The sequence below is a fragment of the Phodopus roborovskii genome, unplaced genomic scaffold, assembly GCF_943737965.1.
Source record: "Phodopus roborovskii unplaced genomic scaffold, PHOROB, whole genome shotgun sequence".
Classification (NCBI taxonomy): domain Eukaryota; kingdom Metazoa; phylum Chordata; class Mammalia; order Rodentia; family Cricetidae; genus Phodopus; species Phodopus roborovskii.
Window position 1 is genome coordinate 22584351 of NW_026126409.1, and position 19976 is coordinate 22604326.

The following is a 19976-nucleotide window of genomic DNA, read 5'->3' on the forward strand; positions in this document are numbered from 1 at the left end:
GTGCCTTTAATCCCACCACTTGGAAGGCAGAGACAGGCAGATCTCTGTAAGTTCGAGGCAAGCCTGGTCTACAGAGCTAGTTCCAGGACAGGCTCCAAAGCAAAAAAGACTCAGATATGATCAGAAGGGAGGGGAAGGAGAATTCTGGTAGCTGAACATGTCAGTGTGCCTGGAAAGTGGCATGCCCAGATGCTATATGATTTCCTGAGAGATGTGAAACACTATTTACAAATGGCAGGTCAAAGAAAAGATTCCACCTACATGTAGCATGACAAAGCAATGGGTTTCTTAAGGTCACTTACAGAGGCAAGGATGACTCAAAGGCAAGTACATCATTGAAAAGTCCATCTCAGCATGATGACTCATGAAGGTTCCATTCTTTGAGCTCCCTGAATAACTTGCAGGCTGCTTTACCAGAAACTTCCCCCTCCTAAGCAACTACTTACTGCTTAGGTAACCTTGAGGGAGGGGCTGCCTTTGTCTGGTGACTTTCTTAACTTTACTTGGTCTCTTGAAATTTTCTGAGTCCAGTAAGTTTAATTTATTTTCTGGGTTATATGTGCCTCCCTTCTCCCTCCAACAGAGAATGTTTCAACCGAGGCAGAGTGTTACACAGTGCCAGAAAGGTGGAAATAGTTCTCCCATGCCTGGCCCTGTGCATCTCCAGTCACTGCAGACTTGTAATGTTCTTTATAATAAACCAGGGAGTGTGACTGAGTCTCTTCTGAGTTCTAGGAATTGCTACGACAAATTATTCAAGCCAGAGGAGCAGAGTTGTGGGAAATTCAACCAATAACCAGCACTTCAGAACACAGAGGACAGTCTCCTCTTGTGACTGGAATCTGAAATCTGTGACTACAACCCCAAATGTGTCAGAACAGATCCTGAAGAGTCTGTGCAGTAGGGTTGCTTGGCTTTTGTGAGAAATCATCACTTCCACATCTGATGTGAGAAGTAATGGCTTGACTATGTCTGGGAGGGGGTCTTTCTCCCTTTTTAGACAGAGTCATATGGCCTAGGCTGCAACATGAACTGTGTTATATAGCCAAGGATGACCTTAAACTCCTGACCTTCTGCTTCTACCTCTTGAGTACTGGGACAACCTTTGTAGATCAGGCTAGCTTTGAACTCACAGAAATCCACCTGTCTCTGTCTCTCGAATGCTGGAATTAAAAGTGTACACCACCACATCCCCAGCTCAAATTTCTTTTAAAGGTATTTATTTTGTGTATGGGTGTATGGAGCATGTAAACACATGTTATAGTGCTCATGTAAGGGGAAGAACCACTATGCGTTTCTAGGGATGGAATTCAGGTTGTTAGATTTGGCAACAAGTACCTTTATCTACTGGGTCCTCTCAACCCTTATATCCTTTTACAGTCAATTAAAAGATATGATATGAATGAGTTCCTGCTCTGAAAGAGGCAGAAACCACCACAGGCAAATGTGTCTGCATGAAACAGAATTCAGCAGGGACCTTGTAACAGATCATAAAATGGCCATGCTCAGTGTCCTTGGAGGCTGGGATATGGCCCTCACCTCAGGCCCAGGGCCCTCTTAGCCGTGGTTGGAGGCTTGTTGGCAATCATCTTTATCTCCTGAAACTACCCAAGTGCCTTATCCTCAGGAATGGCTATCTTAGCCAGTGTTCTATTGCTGGGAAGAGACACCATGACCACGACAACTCTTCTACAGGAAAGTGTTTCATTGAGGCTTGCTTACTGTTTCAGAGTTTTAGTCCATTAACATCATGACAGGAAGCATGGTGGCGTGCAGGCAGATGTGGTGCTGGAAAAGCATCTGAGAGTTCTACATCTGGATCCACAGGCAGTAGGAAGAGAGAGAGAGAGAGAGGCACTGGGCCTGACTTTTGAAACCTTAAAGCCCACCACCAGTGACATACTTCCTTCAACAAGGCCACACCTCCTAATCCTTCTCAACTAGTCTCACTCCCTGATGACTAATCTTTAAATATGTGAGCCTACGGGGCCATTCTTATTCAAACCACCACAGTAGTTCCCTTGTGCAGGGAACTATGGGACTTTTGATGAGGATCTAAGAGGGCCCAAGCTTAGATATGTCCAATCTTTTAGTTCCTTTGTAGCTACCAGTCTTCCTTCCTCCCATTCCTTTTTAAAAGTGAGACTACATCTTATTTATAGATCCATCGCTGAGGATGGCCTTGAATATCTGATCCTCCTAGCTCCAATTCTTGAGTACTGGGATTACAAGCTAACAAAGTCCTGCCAATTCCAAGTTTTATGTGATGCTTGTGATTTAACCCAGAACTTAGTAACACTAGGTAAATTGTCTGCTGCATTCCAACCCCCACCCCACCCCCACTTTGTTTCACTCACTTTTTGAGGTAGGGTCTCACATTGTCTGGCCCAGGCTATGCCTCAAACTCACTGCAACCATGCCTGGCCTCTACTTTGTGGTATTTCTCTTGTCTCAGATTACTCAGTATTAGGACAATTTGAGCTACATACCCAGTTCAAGCTTTCTGTTTTGTTTGAGACAGGGTCTTGTTGTGTTTCATGGGTTAGAACCCTTGATCCTCTTGCCTCAGCCTCCAAGTTGCTGGGACAAGTGTGTGGCACCATACCTGGCTTCAGTGTTGAATTTTATAAGCAGGCCCTCCCTGGATCTTAGTTCTGGAAAACCTAGGGCCTCCAGTGCAACCAGACAAGTAAAAAGCGAAACTCCTTTCAAAATGCTTCTCCCAAGGGGAGGAAGGTGGCCTGGTGTGTTCTCAAGGGTGGAGAGAGAAAGGCTAGCCTGGACTCCAGTGAAGGCTGGCATCTATTCAACAGAATGACCTCAGGCATTTATTCGTCAGCTGTGTGTTCTTGTGCAAAACCCTGTCCTTTTCTGAACTCCAATTTTTGGCTGTTTGTAGTTGTTATTGATTGCTTGCTTTGCTTTGTGGAGATGTAGTCCCACTAAGAAGCCTGGGCTGTCCCATAACTCGTGATCCTTCTAGGGCCTCAGCCTCCCCAGTGCTGGAATTATGGGCATTCTCCACTACATGGAGATTGACAGATTTTTCTATCCTGTCAGACATGATGGTCCTCTTTGCCTCTTCCCTCCACTCCCTACCAAAGTGCTGGAGTTGACTCCAATTCGAGGACTGTTGGGGAAACGTCTTTGGCCAGCCGATCCTGCCCATTCCACACAGGATTTACATTTAGTTCCCAGCTGGCTGGCTAGTTCCCTCGTACTCCACCTCCTTTCAAGGCCAGGAATGTGCATTGTTCAGTCACTGCTCTGACTCCTACCGCACAGTGGAAACGAAAGAAACGTTAAGAGGGGACACCCTTACTTTCTTCTAGTAGGAACGGCTGGGGATCGAAGGCTCACATCCTGATACAGAAAGGAGGCCGTCTAGTGCGCTGAAAACACTGCCACCAAATCGAAGCGCTTCTCCACCGTCACCCCTATATAGTTCTTCCCAGAGCGTCGGGGAGGGACCCCGGAACCCAAGGGCCCAACATTGGGGGTCCTGCACTGGAGGGCAGAAGCCGCTCGGTCAGCAGCTGGGAATCACTTGCAGGCAGCGGGCTGGAGCTGGGTGGGGCTGGGCGGACCTCAAGTCTCAGGGGGCGTGGAGCCCAGGCGGAAGGGGCGGGCCGGGCACGAGAAGGGCTGGGCCGAGGTGCCGCGGGGCTGCTGGAGGGTCGTGGGCGGCACGTAGGAGACATGTCTGGGGGTAGCAGCTGCAGCCAGACTCCCAGCCGGGCCATCCCCACTCGCCGGGTAGCCCTCGGTGACGGCGTGCAGCTCCCGCCCGGGGACTACAGCACCACCCCGGGCGGCACGCTCTTCAGCACCACCCCGGGAGGTAGGCGCGGGCCGGGGTCCCGGGCGACCTCCAGTGCAGGAGGACACGCCGGGATCCGGAGTCGCACGTGCGACGGGGGTTGCGGCGTTCAAGGGTTCCGTAGCTGGACAGAGCGGATAGGGGTGTCCGCAAGGCTGGAGGGTCACCGTCTCGGTTGCCCGCCTGCTGGGTGTGGTGGAACGTGGTCTGGGGACAGGGCTGCAACCTGCCAGCATTAGCTTTTTCCTGGGTGAGATCGCCGAGTGCCCCAAGCACACAGATAGGCACTCTGCCAGGATCACCATGTGCTCGAGTGCGGCCTCTGTGGGTGTCAGGACAGTTATGGGGTGGGATAGGATGGGGGTCTGGGTGGAGCAGAGGAAGGGCCAGGCCTGGAGATTAAGTTTAGTTTATCTCCCTTGGAATAAAGGACGCCTGCGCACTTTTTATCTTCCCAGGGCAACCCTGGTTTTGCGTTGGGACACTCGCTCACTAATGGAGGCTGGGTGTTGAGGGTGTTCCTTGCCCCAGGAGCACGTCTCGGCCACCTGTGGAATGAAGCTGATTTACAGAGTGAGGTCTCCAGGCAGGGGCCTGGCGCCGCGGCCAGGGCTGTGCAGGACAACACGTTCCTCGGGTCTGGGGGAGTGGGGGGGGAGGGCACAGCGCTGAATTCGCTCAAGTGGCGGAGCATGAAGAAGAGGAAGCTGAGTTGGCGCGGGAGGGGGCCGGCCTCCAGGAACCAGGCATTCCCAGCTTGCCCCGGAGCCCCAGTATAGGCGCTGATGAAACTTACACGCCCGTTTGCATGATGAAATGCTCGTGGCTCACTACTTCCCTCCCATCTTCGCGCTGCTCCCACCCATTTTGCACTTCTCCCTTTCCTGGTCTCCTCCCCCAAGCTTCTCCTTTTACAACTCAAAAACAGGAGAGTTCCTGGCGCTACGCTGAACCTTGGGCTACTTACTGCAGGCGCAGCCAGGCCACATGCCTTTTTTTCTCAGGCAGCTGTTTCTACACCAGGGAGCACAGCCAGATCTCAGAACCGAGGCACTGGTGAAGGCATCTTGAAGAGTGTCCCGTTTGTGCCTCTTGGTCTCCAGAACACAGCACCAATGGCCTCCACTCCTTGAGCATGTGTCTGTTATGCATTGTCACGCCCGTCTGTGTTCCTAGACTCAGCAAGAACTAGCAGCCTGGTTTGGGGGGGGGGGTAAGAGGACGGCGTTCTCTCTTTCGCTAGAAATGGCTCAAGGACAAGTTCTCTGCAGCTTCTCTGGCCCGCCTCCTTCCTTTTCCTGGCCTCTTCTTGCACCCTTTCTTTGTCTTTTTGCAGAACTTTGTGTTCATTGCAGATAGTTGAGTCCTTTCAGGTGAGGTGTGAATTTTATTCCTCCTGGACAGGTTAGCTGAGTAGCAATAGCCAACAGTACTGTTTTTTATGAAGACCCACTTCCCACTGAGGACTAGGAAGTGTCAATGTTGGCAAACCATGGCGTGCCCAAAGCCAGCTGGCCCTCGTCAGGGTTTTTTTGTGGGGTACACAGCTCATAGTTTGAGTAAGGTCTTGCTCATTTCTGCCAAAGCCAACAAGCCTGTTCTTTAGCTAAACAGTTGGATCTTCTTTCAAAGGCCGTTTGTCCAGGCCACCTTTGCAGAAGTGTGGAGGCTTGTTCCAGAGTTTCTCATTACCTAGATACCCCAATTAAATACGGAGTTGGAGTTCAAAGGTCTATAGAGTGAGTTCCAGGACAGGCAGGGCTACACAGAGATCCGCCTGCCTCTGCCTTCCGAGTGCTGGGACTAAAGGTGTGCACTACATCTGGCCATCCAGTTGTTGGGCTATTTCTAATGGCTCTGACCTGTTCTTCCTTGGAAATCCATCTAGCTTTTGGATTTTCCTACATATATCTGGGGCCAGCTGGGAGACAAAGGTCAAGGTAATAGCCTCAAGATTTGCTGTGTTCTCAGGATCTATAGGAGTATATAGCCAATAAGCTTGAAGCGGGACTGAGATATTTGCCTAACCATTTTCCGAGTGATTGAACCACATCCTATTTTGAGTATTCAGGAATTCCATACATAAGTTATTTTCCTTTTCAGGTCTTTGGGAGTCTGGCAAAGTAGATTCCATTCAGACATAAAGTCAGGCTGACATTTCCTGACCTTAGGCTTTTCTGTACACCTTGGCTTGGGACTGACCCTTAGGGTCTGTGAGCCCTTCATGAAGAAATACTGCCTTAAGTCCCTACAGCTGAGAGGGCTTTGAAGCAGTTGTCTTTGGGGAGGTCAGGATACAAAGACACAGCAGGTGGCCTGAGACCCTCCATTCCTGTGGTCATTAACCCTTTGCTGGCCAACCCTGTGGTCTGCAGTTAGGTATTCAGAGAACCTATGATGTTTCTGAAGGAAGCCTGGTCCACGAGTGAGTTCCAGGTCAGCGAGACCCTGTCTTTAAAAAAATGTCTGTCTAGGAAGCAGACCTTGAAGTGGCTGCCAAGTCTTTAGCACTGGTAGTGCAGGGAAGAGGGGGAGTTGGCTTGGCACTGACATTAGCTGGTGCCTTGTCCTGAGGTCTCAGGCACACAGAGGGGAGAAGTTATTGTTGAGGGCTGAGGGCCAAATGAGCTAGCTTGGACATGGAAGTGTGAAAGGAGATAGAAGAATGGTTCCTTATCTCATCCCCATCTGAACTTCCTTTTGAAGCATTTAAAGCTCTATGCATGAGGTTCCAGAACATACTGTTGAATTTGGAGGGGGGCGGGGTAGAGGACTCCTAACTCACTTCAAATCCTCTTGGTTTTAAGAGGCTCAAGAGGCATGCATTACACCCAGACTTGGAAGATAGTGTATCTGTCTGCCTTGGAGGGTTGGCATGCCTTGCCCAGCAGATGAAGATTTAGCTGGAGTAGAATTCAAACATGGGGCTGAAGAGATGGATGGCTGAGGGGTTTAAAAGTGCTTGTTGCTCTTGGTCTGCCCTTCAGCACCTACAGGATGCTCCTGGACCTCTGACCACCATGATTTTAGCCCTTTTCCTGCTTCCACAGGAACCTTCCCCCAACCAAGAATAAAAGCTTGGAGTATTGGAAGTGAACCGAGTGTGACAGCATGACTGCCACTGAGCGAGACCTTAAGTTCTTTTGTGTTTTTTGAGACAGGGTTTCTCAGCAGCTTTAGATCCTAGAACTGGCTCTGTAGACCAGGCTGGCCTCAAACTCACAGAGGTCCACCTGCCTCTGCCTCTCAAGTGCTGGAGGTCTTAAGGTCTATATCTAGCATCACAAAGAAGGGGGGAGGGAGAGGGATGGAGGAGGGGCTGAGAATCAACCATAAGATGGAAAGGATATGTTGGGAGTTAGGGGGAATAGAGTGTTTGGCACAGACTTTCAGTTATGAGAGTGATAAATTCCAGGGATGTATTTATCAGAGGCTATAATTAACTCTTCAGTGTTTACTAGAAATTAGCTAAGAGCAACCTGAGCAACCCTTACTTATACAAACACACACTTCTGTGACATATGCTAATTTAATTGTGGGGCTTATTTCATGTTTCCTAGTGTGTTATCAGATCATTATTTTATGTACAACCCCCACTCCCCCCCCATGTCTAACCTGTCGTTCCCAGGTTGGCTAGGCTGTTGACTTTCCTGCCTCAGCCTCCTGAGGGCTGAGATTATAGGCATGTGCTATCCAGCTTGAATGTACGCCATTTTTATTTGCTGGTTGTATTTAATAATTCGGTGACACTCATGGGGGACACGACTCTAATAATCAAAGGCCATATCTCTAGAATGAGGTGACTTGACAGCTCTCCCCAGCTCCCTAGCTCTGTAACCCATCCATAGTTATTCTACTTTGTAGTTTTGTAGATTGACTCAAGGGCCACAGAACATGTTTGCTATCCAAAAGAGAACTCTTCTCCCTGATAAATGACAGTCTAATTAGGTGAGCCTCTTAGATTTTAGTGGCCTTCTGAGGTTGCTTTTTTTTTTTTTCTTCCAGTATCCTCCCAAAGTGCGGGTATTTATTTGAAAGATGTGTTTGTTTCTCCTCCATCATAACAGCAGAAGTCACTACCGATTTTGGTGAAGGAAGGCAGATATGGGTGGTGGTGTTTTCATTTACTGGTATAAAGTACTGAAACATTTTTCCAAATGAGCCTTAAATATTTGATGTTGATGAAAATTAGTTACAGGGGAATAGCAATATCGAAAAGGACGATTGCTTAGGGTGACAATTTTTTTTTTCCTCTTAATGTTCTTTTGTTTATATGATTCTCCATATGTTCCGGCAAACAAACAAAAAACATCCGTTACTTTCTAGTGTGATTCTTAGGGCCAGCTGTCTTTCTCTGGTGAGCCATAGCCTGTTGACATTCTTGTTCCCCGGGTTAGACAGGATGTTCTTCCAGAGAAGTCCCGGTGTCTCCAGGATCTAATGCCAGGTTTGGTGTTCAGAAGGTGACAAGTTGTGCTTGGGTGTGGCTTAGTGGCACAGTGCTCTCCTGGAATGTGTGATGCCCTGGGCTGATCTTTAAACCAGAAGAAAGATGAAAGTGAAGGGGACAAAAGACCCTGGAATGAAGCATTTCCCGTAGGGTATCTGGGTGCTTTCCCCTCTGGCCTGGGTCTCCACTGGATCTCCAGGGTGGAGATGGCTGCACTGGGTAGCCACTGACTTTGAATAGGCCACCCCCAAACTGTCTGTTCTTTGCTGTTTTTGGTAGCGTTGACTCATGCTGCAGCCGGATTGCCCTGGGATGCAAGGTCCAGGGTGACCTTACCCACATGTGGCAACTGGTGGGATAGCCCTCTTAGGGCTCAAATCATTTAGCTTAGCTTGAACTTATAAACACAGCAGATAATAGCAAGGCCACTTAGGGCATGGAAGAAGCCTTGTCACAACATGTAAAAAGCATTCTTTTGTTCTTGGGGGCAGTCCAGCTTCAGTAGGGGGCAGGGGGAAGAAGGGATGGCCTTTTTTTGTTTTGAGACAGGCTCTCCTTGTGGCCCAGCCAGGATGGTGTCCAGATTGGGGATGACCTTAAACTCCTGGTCATTCTACTGCTACTTCTCAAGTACGAACTACTGTCTGCCCCCCCCCCACCCCCCCACCCCCCGCTTTCTCTGAATGTCAGGTTTTAGGAGCATTGCTTTTTTGCAGATCCAACCCACCACTCGAATTAAAACTTGGGTTTTCTGGCCACTAGCAGTTGGCTTGTGTCAGGTGTGCCCAGCAGTCCAAAATGAGGATGAGAATACAGGAGGTGCAGTCTGCTTAGAGCTTTGGTTTGGCAACATACAGTGCTGAGGTTAAAAAGCAGGTATCTTAGCTGGCTGTAGTGTTGTATGCCTGCGATGCCAGTACTCTGGCAATGGAGACAGGAGAATCAGATGTTCAAGGCCAGTGTGGGTGCTTTGGATGAGAACGGGTCTCGTAGATTCATACAGTTGAGTGATTGGCCCCCAGTTGGTGGACCTGTTTGGGAAGGATTAGGAGATAAGGTCTTGTTGGAGGAGATGTGCACTGGGGGTAGGCTTTGAGGCTTCAGAAGCCCATGCCATTCCCAGTTAGCGCTTCCTGTATCACACCTGTAGATATGTATGGACGCTCTCAGCTACTGTGCCAACCAGCACCCATGTCTGTCTACCTGCTGCCATATTTCCTGCCTTGGTGGTCATAGATGCTAAGCCCCAAATTAAGAGCCTTGTTTTATAAGTTGTCTTGGTCGTGGTGTCTTATCACTGCAATAGAAAAGTAACTAAACCAGTCAGCCTCAGCCACACACTGAGTCAGAGGGTGGACTGGGCTCCATGAGACCCTGTCACAGAACACTCAAACAAATGAACAAAACAGACATCCTGTTTAAAGAGAATGTGAGTAGAAGAAGTGTGTGTGAGGACCTGGATTTAATCCCAGGCACTGTAAAAGAGAAATTCCAGCCAGTCTATGTTAGTTTGCTGTAGCTGCCATATAAAATACTGCCATTAAGGTGGCTGGAGCAGTGAAACTTCTTTCGGTTGGTAACTGCAAGTCTAAGATCAGAGAGAGGTCGCCTCTTAGGCCTCTTTTCTTGGCCTGCAGTTGGCCGCCTTCTCGATTGCCATATGGTCATCCATCTGTGGTTGTGTGCATAGATTTCTACTTCCTCCAGTGAGACTGGATCAGGCTCCACTCCAAAGGCCTCATATCGACCTCCAAATGCCGTATTCTGGGGCTTGTGCTTTAACATGAGTTCAGAGGAAGATGGTAAAGTCCCTAACAGCTACTACCTGTTCCCACTGGAGCAGCATTTGGAGGGGCAGGACGCTCCCTCGTGGTAATGACTTGTGGCACCCACACTCTGCACCGGTCCGTTTTGAAGTGTTTGGGAAGAGGTCAGGAATGGTGAAGGCCTTTGACCGGCCTTAGAATAATTCAGCCATTTTGTTGTTCTAAACATCTTTGTAAAGCCTTATCCTTGTCAGAGCCTCTGAGGAAGAATGGTGGTGTCTCTTTGCCTCTGACAAACTTCCCACATTCAGTATCTGGTAGTTTGGTAGTTTGATTAGATACCTCACCTGAGCAATACCATTATTTGGTTCTCTTTTGTTTTGCTTTTTTTTAAAGACCAGCCTCAGACATGCTGTGTGGTGAAGGCTAGTCTTGAATTCCTGGTTCTCCTGCTCACATCTAGCTGGGATAATGTCCAGTCATTTATCTGTTATGAAACAGGGTTTCTACAGTGCTTGCTGTCTTGGAATTCACTGTTGACTGGCTTCAAACTCACAGAGAGAGAGAGAGAGAGAGAGAGAGAGAGAGAGAGAGAGAGAGAGAGGGAGGAGAGAGGAGAGAGGAAGAGAGAGAGAGGGAGAGAGAGAGAGATCTGATTGCCTCTGCCTCCTGAGTGCTGGGGTTAGAGCACACACCACCAGGTCTGGCTTTGGCTTATTTTTATTTATTTATTTTTTGGTTTTCTAGGGCCTTGTCTGTGTAAGGTTCTTCCATTGAGCTATGACCCCAGCTCTCAGGAATACTGACATTTGTTGTTTAGTCTTCATGGTACTTCTTTGTGCTGTGAGTTTTCTGTCATCTTCCTCATGTGGTTCAGAAAGACCCGAGACCCAGACATTGAGGTTTTTAGGTAGTGGTTCCCGGTTTGAGTCCAGGAGTTCTGCCTCTAAGTTACATGTGGTTTGCACATTAAGGGTTTGCCAACAATGAGATCCTAAAAATAAGATGGCGATGGCTAATGCTTTAAATATAGCGTCAGTAAGCCCAGTGTAACATCCCTGGTTGACAGGTGAGAAAACTGGATCCTTGGGGAATGTGTCCTCACTTGTGTGTCCAGGAAACTGGCATCAGTGGTAAGCCACGCCTTTAATAAGACTTTATATTTTGTGCATTCCTGCAATTTAAAGTCCTAAAGGCTACCAGCCTTACTAAATTCATGATGTTCCCCATGTTCTGTGTGTCTGAGAGAGCTGGAGGATGCCCATTCCCCTGCCCCTGGTCTCTTTCTGGGTAGCTTCCCTTCCTTCTGGTGTATTCCAACTGTGCCCTTGAAATTGGGTCCTGCTGTTGCTGGGACTGAGAACTGGTACAGCTTGTGACCTTAAACTTTTTTACTTTTTATTTTTATTTATTCTTTGTGTCTTTCACATCATGCCTTCAGATCCTACCCCAATACATAACAAAATAAAATTTAAGAGGAAAAAAAAAAAAAAAAACAAGGAAGGGGAAAATCTCATTATGGAAGCTGCAGTGTGACACAGAGAGTAAACCCCTTTATCCATATATTTTTACATGTAGATGTTAATTGAAAAGAATCATTGGTCTGGTTTGAGGCTCCTGGTCTCTGCTACAGCATCAATGCTGGATCCTCGCTGGGGCTTCCTTGATATATTGTTGCCCTGTGTTATGGAGATCCCGACACCACTTCCTCATGCTCCAATAGATCATAGATGGGGTAATGTAACACATAACCCTGGTTCTGTGCCTGGGTAGTTGCAGGGTTGGTCAGCCTGCCAGCACTCCTTGTCCTCAAGACCAGGGGGGCACTCTCCAGCATTTTCCTGGCTGGTTCAGCCAGGGTCTGTGCTAGGTCACCCACACCTCCAGGTCAGGCTCTACTGTGTTGCCCAGGGGAAGCAGCTGATGAAGGGAAGGGACAGCTCTCCTGTTCTCAGGACCTTGGGGCTAGCTCTCCACCTGCCTCAGGCATTGGTGGATGGGGGTGGGGTGGGGTGGGGTGGGGGAGGGTATCTCTCTCAACCATGCAGCCTTTAGACAGGTGAGTATTGGGGACTGCTCTGCCATGCTCACAATATTGGGTCTGGTTTACCCACACCTCCACCAACAGAGTCACCTCTGTTGCGCTGCTCAGGTGAGGGGCAGGGCCTGCTTACCAGAGTGTTGGAGCTGGTAGGGGGCAGGGACAGTTCTCCCGTCTGCCTCAGGCGCTACTGGGTTGTGTGGGGAAGGGAAGAAATGGGGGGCAGCTCTCCTATGCGTGCAATGTCAGGGTTGTCTCACCCACATGGGGTTGACTCTCACTTTAAACCTATGGACAGACAACTGCTAGTGTGTGTGTGTGTGTGTGTGTGTGTGTGTGTGTGTGTGTGTGTGGTTCTCTTGGGTGGGTCCCTGTTCTAATGCTAGCCAGAAGCTGATATTAACAGGCCCATTTTGAGGTCTTTGAGAGGTCGTTGAGGCACAGGTAGAGGAAGTGGTACCTGGTCCACAGTCACTAGAGCTAGGAAGAGACAGCTGTGTTTCAGGACTCAGCTAGGAAAAAAAAAGTTACTCCAGGCAGTTCAACACTGAACTCTGAACTCTGACCCCAGCACACAGTAGGCTCTGGATTCCAGCTACACAGCTGACTCACTGTGCACTCTCTGTCCACCTCTACATTGTTTTTAAACTTTACCTTTCTCTTTGCTGTGACCAAGTCCCTGACAGCAGAACTGAAAACAGAAATATTTATTTTGGCTCGTGATTTCTGAGTTTAGTCCACAGTCACTTGACTCCATGCCCTTGGGCAGAACGTCATGGCAGCAGGAGCTTGTGGCAGGGGTGGGTCTCCCTTAGGGTAGACAGGAAGCAGGGAGAAGGGGAATGCTGGTGCCTTGCTTGCTTCCAAACCATGAGATGGTGCTGCCGGCATTGAGGACGGATGTGTCCTCAGTTAGTCCTCCCTGGGGATGACCTCCTCACAGGCACTCCCAAAGGTGGTCACCCCAAGGTCCTATATCAGGACTTCTTTTACTTTTTGGAGACAGGGTCCCTCTATGTAGTGCTGGCCGTCCTGGAGCTTGCAGTGTAGGTCAGGCTGGCCTTGGACTGACAAGGATCTTTGGCCTCTTCCTCCTGAGTTCAGGAAGTGCCACCACATGTAGGACTTCTTAAAACCATTTTTGCTTGATGACCTCTTCTAGGGTGAGTTTTTGCACCACCCTGGGTATGTAGGTATATGAAATAGTAAATGAAACATTGACTGATAAGTCATGAACTTATGTAAGGACAATTTTTTTTTGGCATACATGTAATTTGACTGTTAAAGATGAAAGTAAGTTTGCGCACTGAGATGACCTGATTGTTTATGAAGAATGGTATCTTGGCTGAATGTTGCCCACTGTAGAACATAAAGTATCACCACGGTTTTTCGGTTAAAGTCCATGTTTTGTTTCTGTCGTTATCCGTGATGCACATTGTGTTGGTTGTTCTATGCTCTTTGAGCTGACTGATATGCTGGCTGTAGAAGCAGGGCCACCCTCTCCCCCTCAGACCCAGTGTGTTTATCTCATAGTCCTTGTCCTCCAAGGCACCTCGTCTAGTTGGTCTTGGCCCCTGTGTCACAGGAGGGCAGGGAACAGCAAAACAAACATAAGTGGAAATGCTGGTGAGTGTAGCTAGGAGGTGAGCCACTGCCAACCAGGGTCACTGTTGTTTATCCCATGACATAAAAGAAGTTCCTGCAAGTCCAGCCTTGCGAGGCTCATCCGCGCGCGCGGGAGGGAGCTCCCTCAGGAATTCCAACAGACTGCCTCAGCTTCCCTAGTCAGTTTTTGCTGGATGTTGTGAACATCCAGTTTGATGATGTTTCCTCTGCTGTTTGCTCTTTACTTGGAAACCTCCCCTGAGGGGACCATCTGCTTTGCCTTTGACTCTCTGTTGGGAACTCCAGCTAGCTGCCCTAAAGTGGATTTCTACTAAACATTTGGCTGATTTAATAATGTTTGCACCTACCCATCTCTCTCTAGCTATTTATTCTTTTACTTTGGCTAACTGTGTACTTACTCAGATATTTAAAACCAAGAGTATTCATAGGTCCTTCTCCAGGTAGTGCCAAATTATCATCCATGCCAAGAAAGGCATTTGTTTAAATAAGTGTGGGACAAGTGCAAGCAGCACGTTGTGGACATTTCAGGGGCTGTCAGTAGTTCTGTCCTAATCCCAAGCCAAAATCAATTGAATTTAAAAAATTATCTATTTATTGAGAGAGGAAGGGAGGGAGAGCGAGTGAGTATGGGTGCATACCCAGCTTGCATATGGTCCGAAGTCAACTTGTGGCTGTTGGTTCTCTCCTATCATGTGGATTCTTGGTTTTGAACTCAGGTCATCAGGCTTGCTTGCAGTTAGGTGCCTTTGCCAGCTGAGCCATCTAGCTAGCCCTTAATTTATTTTTTATTATGGGTGGTATATAACATTATATAATATGTGATTTATGGCATATTCTCTATTAAGAAGAAACTGGATACCACTACTGCATTTGAGAAACCAGATTTGTCATCTGCAGGAGATAACTATAAATAGAAATGCAAAGACAGTTTTAAAATTCCAACTGGATGCCATTGTGTGCTGGAGGCTTGGAACCTAAGACTTGAGATTTGCTGAAAAGGAGGCATTCCGTGTGTGTTGTTGAGGGGTTAAAAATAGATCACCGATGCCATGTTGCTGTGTTTGAGGCTACAGGAAGCCATGGATAAGTTCATCTGCTTACTCTCACTTCATGGGTCTCCCATTGTCTCAGTTAAGGTTTCTACTGCTATGAAGAGACAACATGACCACAGCAACTCTTTTTTTTCCCCTTCTTCTGGGATAGGGTTTCCTCTGTGTAGTTTTGGAGCCTGTCCTGAAACTCCCTTTGTAGATCAGGCTGGCCTTGAATTCAAAGAGATCCTCCTGACCAAGGCAACTTTTATAAAGGAAAACATTTAATTGGGGCTGGCTTGCAGTTTAGAGGTTCAGTCTGTTGTCATCATGGTGGGACATGGCAATGTACAGGCAGACATGGTGCTAGAGAGGTGGCTGAGAGTTCTACATCTTGATCCATAGGCAGCAGAAGAGACCTGTGTCCCACACTGGGTGTAACTTGAGCATATGAGACCTCAAAGCCTGCCCCTACAGAGAGTCACTTTTTCCAACACCTCCTAATAGTGCCACTCCCTATGGGCCAAGTATTCAAATACATGGGTCTATGGAGGCCATACCCATTCAAACCATCCCACCCATAATGGTCTTGCTCCTTTACCTTGGGAAATAATCCCTTATATTGATGTTCAGGGAGCTGTGTGAATGGAGGTGAAGGGTTCTGAGTATGGTTTATGGAAAGAACAGTTCACCGAGACTGGCCCTCATTGGGGAATAAGACTAACTTCTGACAGGAGGTTGGGTAGAATGGAGATGGCCTTCATGTCAGCCCTTACAGGGGTGATGTGGGTAGATGCAGGGGAAGTTTGGAGAGGGTCTTAGCCTAAGACCTTTTTGGAGTAGATAGTGTTTCCTGTTTCTGCAAAGACTGGGCAGGGAGAAGTCTCCTACTGCTGGGAGTGACCCGCTGTCTGTCTGTTCTGGATGAGCCACCTACTGGGGTTCTCCAGGCTAGGGTGTGATGACTACAAAGCTCCCTTTTTTGTGGGATCTCCTTGTCATGGGTAATTGACATGGGGCGCTGAGGGGTGAGTGGGTATGGAAACTGTAGAGATGGCAGAGGATGGTCAGAGCTCTGAGAAAACAAAGGTGCATCTTGGTGGTCAGTAAGCCCTCCGTGAGGGAGGGGCACTCCAAGTGGTGTTGGAGTGGGCAGTGGAGCAGGGCTGTGGCCATGTTCGCCAGGTCCCCTTGGTCAGCTTTCCTGTACCCCCTTGGTCTAGATTTGTATAAAAGAACTGGTTGCCACTGTGGCCATACTTCAGGAAATGGAAAAGACAGCAGGCGCGGGGGGGGGGGGGTCTCCAGGTGACCCTACCAACCTCTTTATCATCCCTCTCCCACCAGGAACCAGAATCATCTATGACCGGAAATTCCTGATGGAGTGTCGGAACTCACCTGTGGCCAAAACACCCCCAAAGGACCTGCCAGCCATTCCTGGGGTCACTAGCCCGACCAGCGATGAGCCTCCTATGCAAACCAGCCAGAGCCATCTGCACAGCAGCCCAGAAGACAAGCGGGCAGGCGGTGAGTGCTGAACATGTCCAGGTTCTAAGGGGAGGAGGCTTGTCTGTCTTCTCTGGGGAATCCCAAGCTTCAGGGTGGGGTGCTGGTGGGAAGCAGCACTCTGATTGGTACCAGCTTGGCTCCTTCAAAGCTCCAAGGACCCCAGGACAGATGTGATGCATCGGGTAATGTAACTTGTGAAGAACTGGCGTGCAATGACAGTGGCTTTACATCAGCCTGCCTGCCTATGTAGTTGCTCGCACGTTTACCACCACACATGTGCCACGCTTGGAGCACAGCTGAGATGCATGTGGTGCTGGAGACAACTTATCAAAGACACGGTGTACTTCCTTCCCCTCTGAGAATTTACAAGATAAAAAATAAACCCAGGTACCTCCTGGCAGGTTTCTGGTCCTTCAGTGGATTGTTGGTGAAGACAGGCAGACAATGCCTCCTATTGTTAATGGAACTTTGACATTTATAGCTAGGTACTTCCTGGTCCCCCACCTCTCCAAGGTAATCAAAGCACGCACCCTGGCAGCCACATGCCGGGTGTGGATGCGTTCTTGTAGCAGAGCGACTAGCCGGTCAGAACTTGAGTCTTGTCCCGTGTAGGCATGTCCACATGGAGATGTTATATGTAAGCAGGTCCACATACCCGCCGTCTGAGGAATACCATCTCTGACTCAGACAGGGAGCGGCTGACAGCCCTTGCCCTGTGGGATGTGATTCCTAATCGGGCAGCTGTGATGGGATGGAGCTGAATAGCAGTAGGAAGGTGGGTTTGACTTTGTGCAGAGAGCAATGGTCAGCAATCTACATGGTTCCCTGCTACCATATGTTCAAGGATGGAGAGATCCCTTGGTGATTGCACAGTGCCACACACCTTTCCTTTTTTACCTCAAATCAGAAATGACAACGGACGAAGTTAGGCCACACCTGAAATTGTCACCATGAACTGAATGAAGGCTGTCATTTACCCTTGCTGGCACACCTATACTGCTCCTGGTTTCTGATGGTACTCCCAACTCTCAACCCTAAATAGTGGCCTCGTAGCCCCAGATAGTGTGAGTGAGGATGAGTGTGTCCTTGTAACTTTCCTCAATGGGACACAAGAAAGCAAGCTACAGCCTTGTTTACAGAAAACTCAGCACTGTCACCTCCCTTATGAGGAAGCCTGATTTCCTCACCTAGGCACCTGTTCTCTTTGTTAGCATGTTCATCTCCACTGGACATATGAGAATAACTCCCTGGCCTCTAAGCCTGGAGTGTTGCATTTGCCCCTTGGTTATTGATTGGCCTTCTCCTCTGTCTTTTCTCTCCACAGGTGAAGAGTCACAGTTTGAGATGGACATTTAAGGGACCAGCCATAGGACGGAGTGATGCTTCTGGGCCTCTGAGGCCTTTGGGAGGAGAGCCACAGCAGTCAGGCCTTGCACCGGGCAGATGTCGGGTGTAGGCTGCCCAGTGCTGCTCCTCACTCGGCACCTGCTCCGTCTACCATTTTGTGAATACCAGCACATACCTCCTTGTGCCTCTGTTGACATTGAGCTGCTACTCCAGGGGAATGACTCTCGCCCACACCTTGCATCGAGTGAGTGCCAGGAAGTGGACACAGAGGAGCCCATCAGAATGGTCATCCGGCAATTTTAGCCCAACCTCTGGAGCACACCTACCCTTTTCTTAGGTTGGGTTACCTGGGAAAGCTACCCTTCACTTCTTTCTCTGAGAGGAAATAAAAGCCACCTTTCCCCTAGGCCCAAGGTTGGGCCCTGTCTGAACTGTTTTCAACTTAAAGTGATAACACAGTCACTCTGTTCAGTGCTTACAGTGAACTTCCCTTTATGTTATATCATGTGATTATCATACCAGTTGTCTAGGTAAGCAGGGCAGCCTTACTGTCTGCCTACAGCTTAGAAGTCTGGCTGGAGAGGAAGTAGTTCTCCATGGGCCTGGGCTGGAGCTCTGCTACACTGTAATTCTTGTTTTTAGCAGCAAATGTTACTTTTGTCCCCCTGCTCCTGGGCTACTGTGGAGCCTCTGATCCACAGGCACCTAGTCAGTCATCTCTATGTGTGTGCGCTACCATTGGGGCATGCAGAGGAGATACTTTCTCTGCCTTAAAGATGTTATTGAAGTCTATCATGTACCAATTAAAAAAAAGATAGCCTGAAACAGATTGTATCCCATTGGTTATCGGTGGTCCATGGAGGGGGAGGCTAGGAATGAGAACAGGAGGAGGGTATTGAGTGATACAAAAGTCTCAGTGAGCCAAGATGAGTAAAGATGATGATATCAAAGATTCCTTTGTGGGCACAGCAGGTACTTTTGTGTGTGAATGTGACTTTAGCTGTTTATAGGAGTCTTTGACAGCTAGACTGAGTAGTACACCAGGTGTCTCTCACTACAGGACCTGCTGAGGGGTGGGTACGCCCTTCATAGGTTCTGGGAACATAGTGTTTGTTACCTTTTCATTTTGGGAGCAGAAGGCCTCAGTGGCCAGATTTTTTGCATGCCTTTTCTACAGCTGATTTGCAGCCCCTTGCAAAGGAAGCTGTAATCTGTGTGGTAGTATTTGGAAGGACACAGCACTTTGTTTTGTTGACTACATACATACTGTATAGCCTCCTCTTGTGTATGGAATTGGAGGCCAGGAAGACAAATATGGTATGTATTCACTCATGTGGATTTTAGACATAGAGCGAAGGATCACCAGACTATAATCTACATTGCCAGAAAAGCTAGGAAACGAATAGAACCCTAAGAGATATACATGGTCCCCCGGAGAAGGGGAAAGGGACAAGATCTCCTGAGCAAATTGGGAGCATGGAGGGGTGGGGTGGGAGGAGTTAGGAGAAAGAGAAGGGGAGAAGAGGGAGCAGGAGGATTGAGTTAGCGGAAGAATAGAGGAGAGCAAGAAAAGAGATAACAGAGGGAACCATTACAGGTTTAAAGAGAAATCTGGCATAGGGAAATGTCCAGAGATACACAAGGATGACCCCAACTAAGGATCTGAGCAATAAGAGAGAGGCTACCTTAAATGCCCTTTCCCAATAATGAGATGATGACTACCTTATATGCCATCCTAGAGCCTTCATCCAGTAGCTGATGGAAGCAGATGCAGACAACCACAGCTAAGTACTGAGCCGAATTCTTGAATCCAGTTGTAGGGAGGGAGGTGTGGTGAGCAAAGGGGTTAAGACCATGCTGGGGGGAATCCAGAGAAACAGCTGACCTGAACAAGGGGGAGCTCATGGACCTCAGACTGACAGCTTGGAAACCAGCATGGGATGGAACCAGGCCCACTGGACATGGTTGACAGTTAGGAGGCCTGGGCAGTTATGGGTCTCCTGGTTAAAAAAAAAAAAAAAAAATGAATGGACATTGGGAACCCATTCCTCATAGAGGGATATTCTCAGCCTAGACATGGAGGGCTATGATGATACCTCATAGAAGGCCTTACCTTTTCTATGGAGCAGAAGAGGGGTGGGATGGGGGTTGGTGGGAGCATGGGAGGGAAAGGGAACTGGGATTGATACATAAAGTAAGATTGTTTCTAATTTAAAGGAAAAATTCAAAGAAAAAGGGGGGGGGAGATAGAGACTAGGGAGGGACTACCACCAAACAAAGGCAATGGCGATTTCAGCTAGGTGAAGTCCCATTGCCTATCTGTTACAATCCCAATAAAGACATTTCACCCCTGTCATCTCTGCAGAGGTCTTGCTTACTAGTCTGT

At 48.4% G+C, this 19976-nt stretch overlaps 1 protein-coding gene across 1 annotated transcript; it reads left to right on the forward strand.

The window, feature by feature from the left end:
• Positions 1-3629: 3629 nt before the first annotated feature.
• On the forward strand, positions 3630-18003 carry Eif4ebp1 (eukaryotic translation initiation factor 4E binding protein 1). The gene is made up of 3 exons (XM_051182217.1): positions 3630-3841; positions 16082-16261; positions 17568-18003. Exons 1-3 carry the CDS (start codon positions 3700-3702, stop codon positions 17597-17599), a joined length of 354 nt encoding a protein of 117 aa, XP_051038174.1. The 5' UTR covers positions 3630-3699; the 3' UTR covers positions 17600-18003.
• The last annotated feature ends 1973 nt before the right edge of the window (positions 18004-19976 follow it).

What these genes read in the sequence shown, in the direction of transcription:
- Eif4ebp1 (XM_051182217.1), top strand. Translation starts at nt 3,700, where the DNA reads ATGTCTGGGGGTAGCAGCTGCAGCCAGACTCCCAGCCGGGCCATCCCC. An exon ending in CTTCAGCACCACCCCGGGAG is followed by an intron (nt 3,842 to 16,081) that starts GTAGGCGCGGGC and finishes CTCTCCCACCAG; the next exon opens with GAACCAGAATCATCTATGAC. An exon ending in AGAAGACAAGCGGGCAGGCG is followed by an intron (nt 16,262 to 17,567) that starts GTGAGTGCTGAA and finishes TTCTCTCCACAG; the next exon opens with GTGAAGAGTCACAGTTTGAG.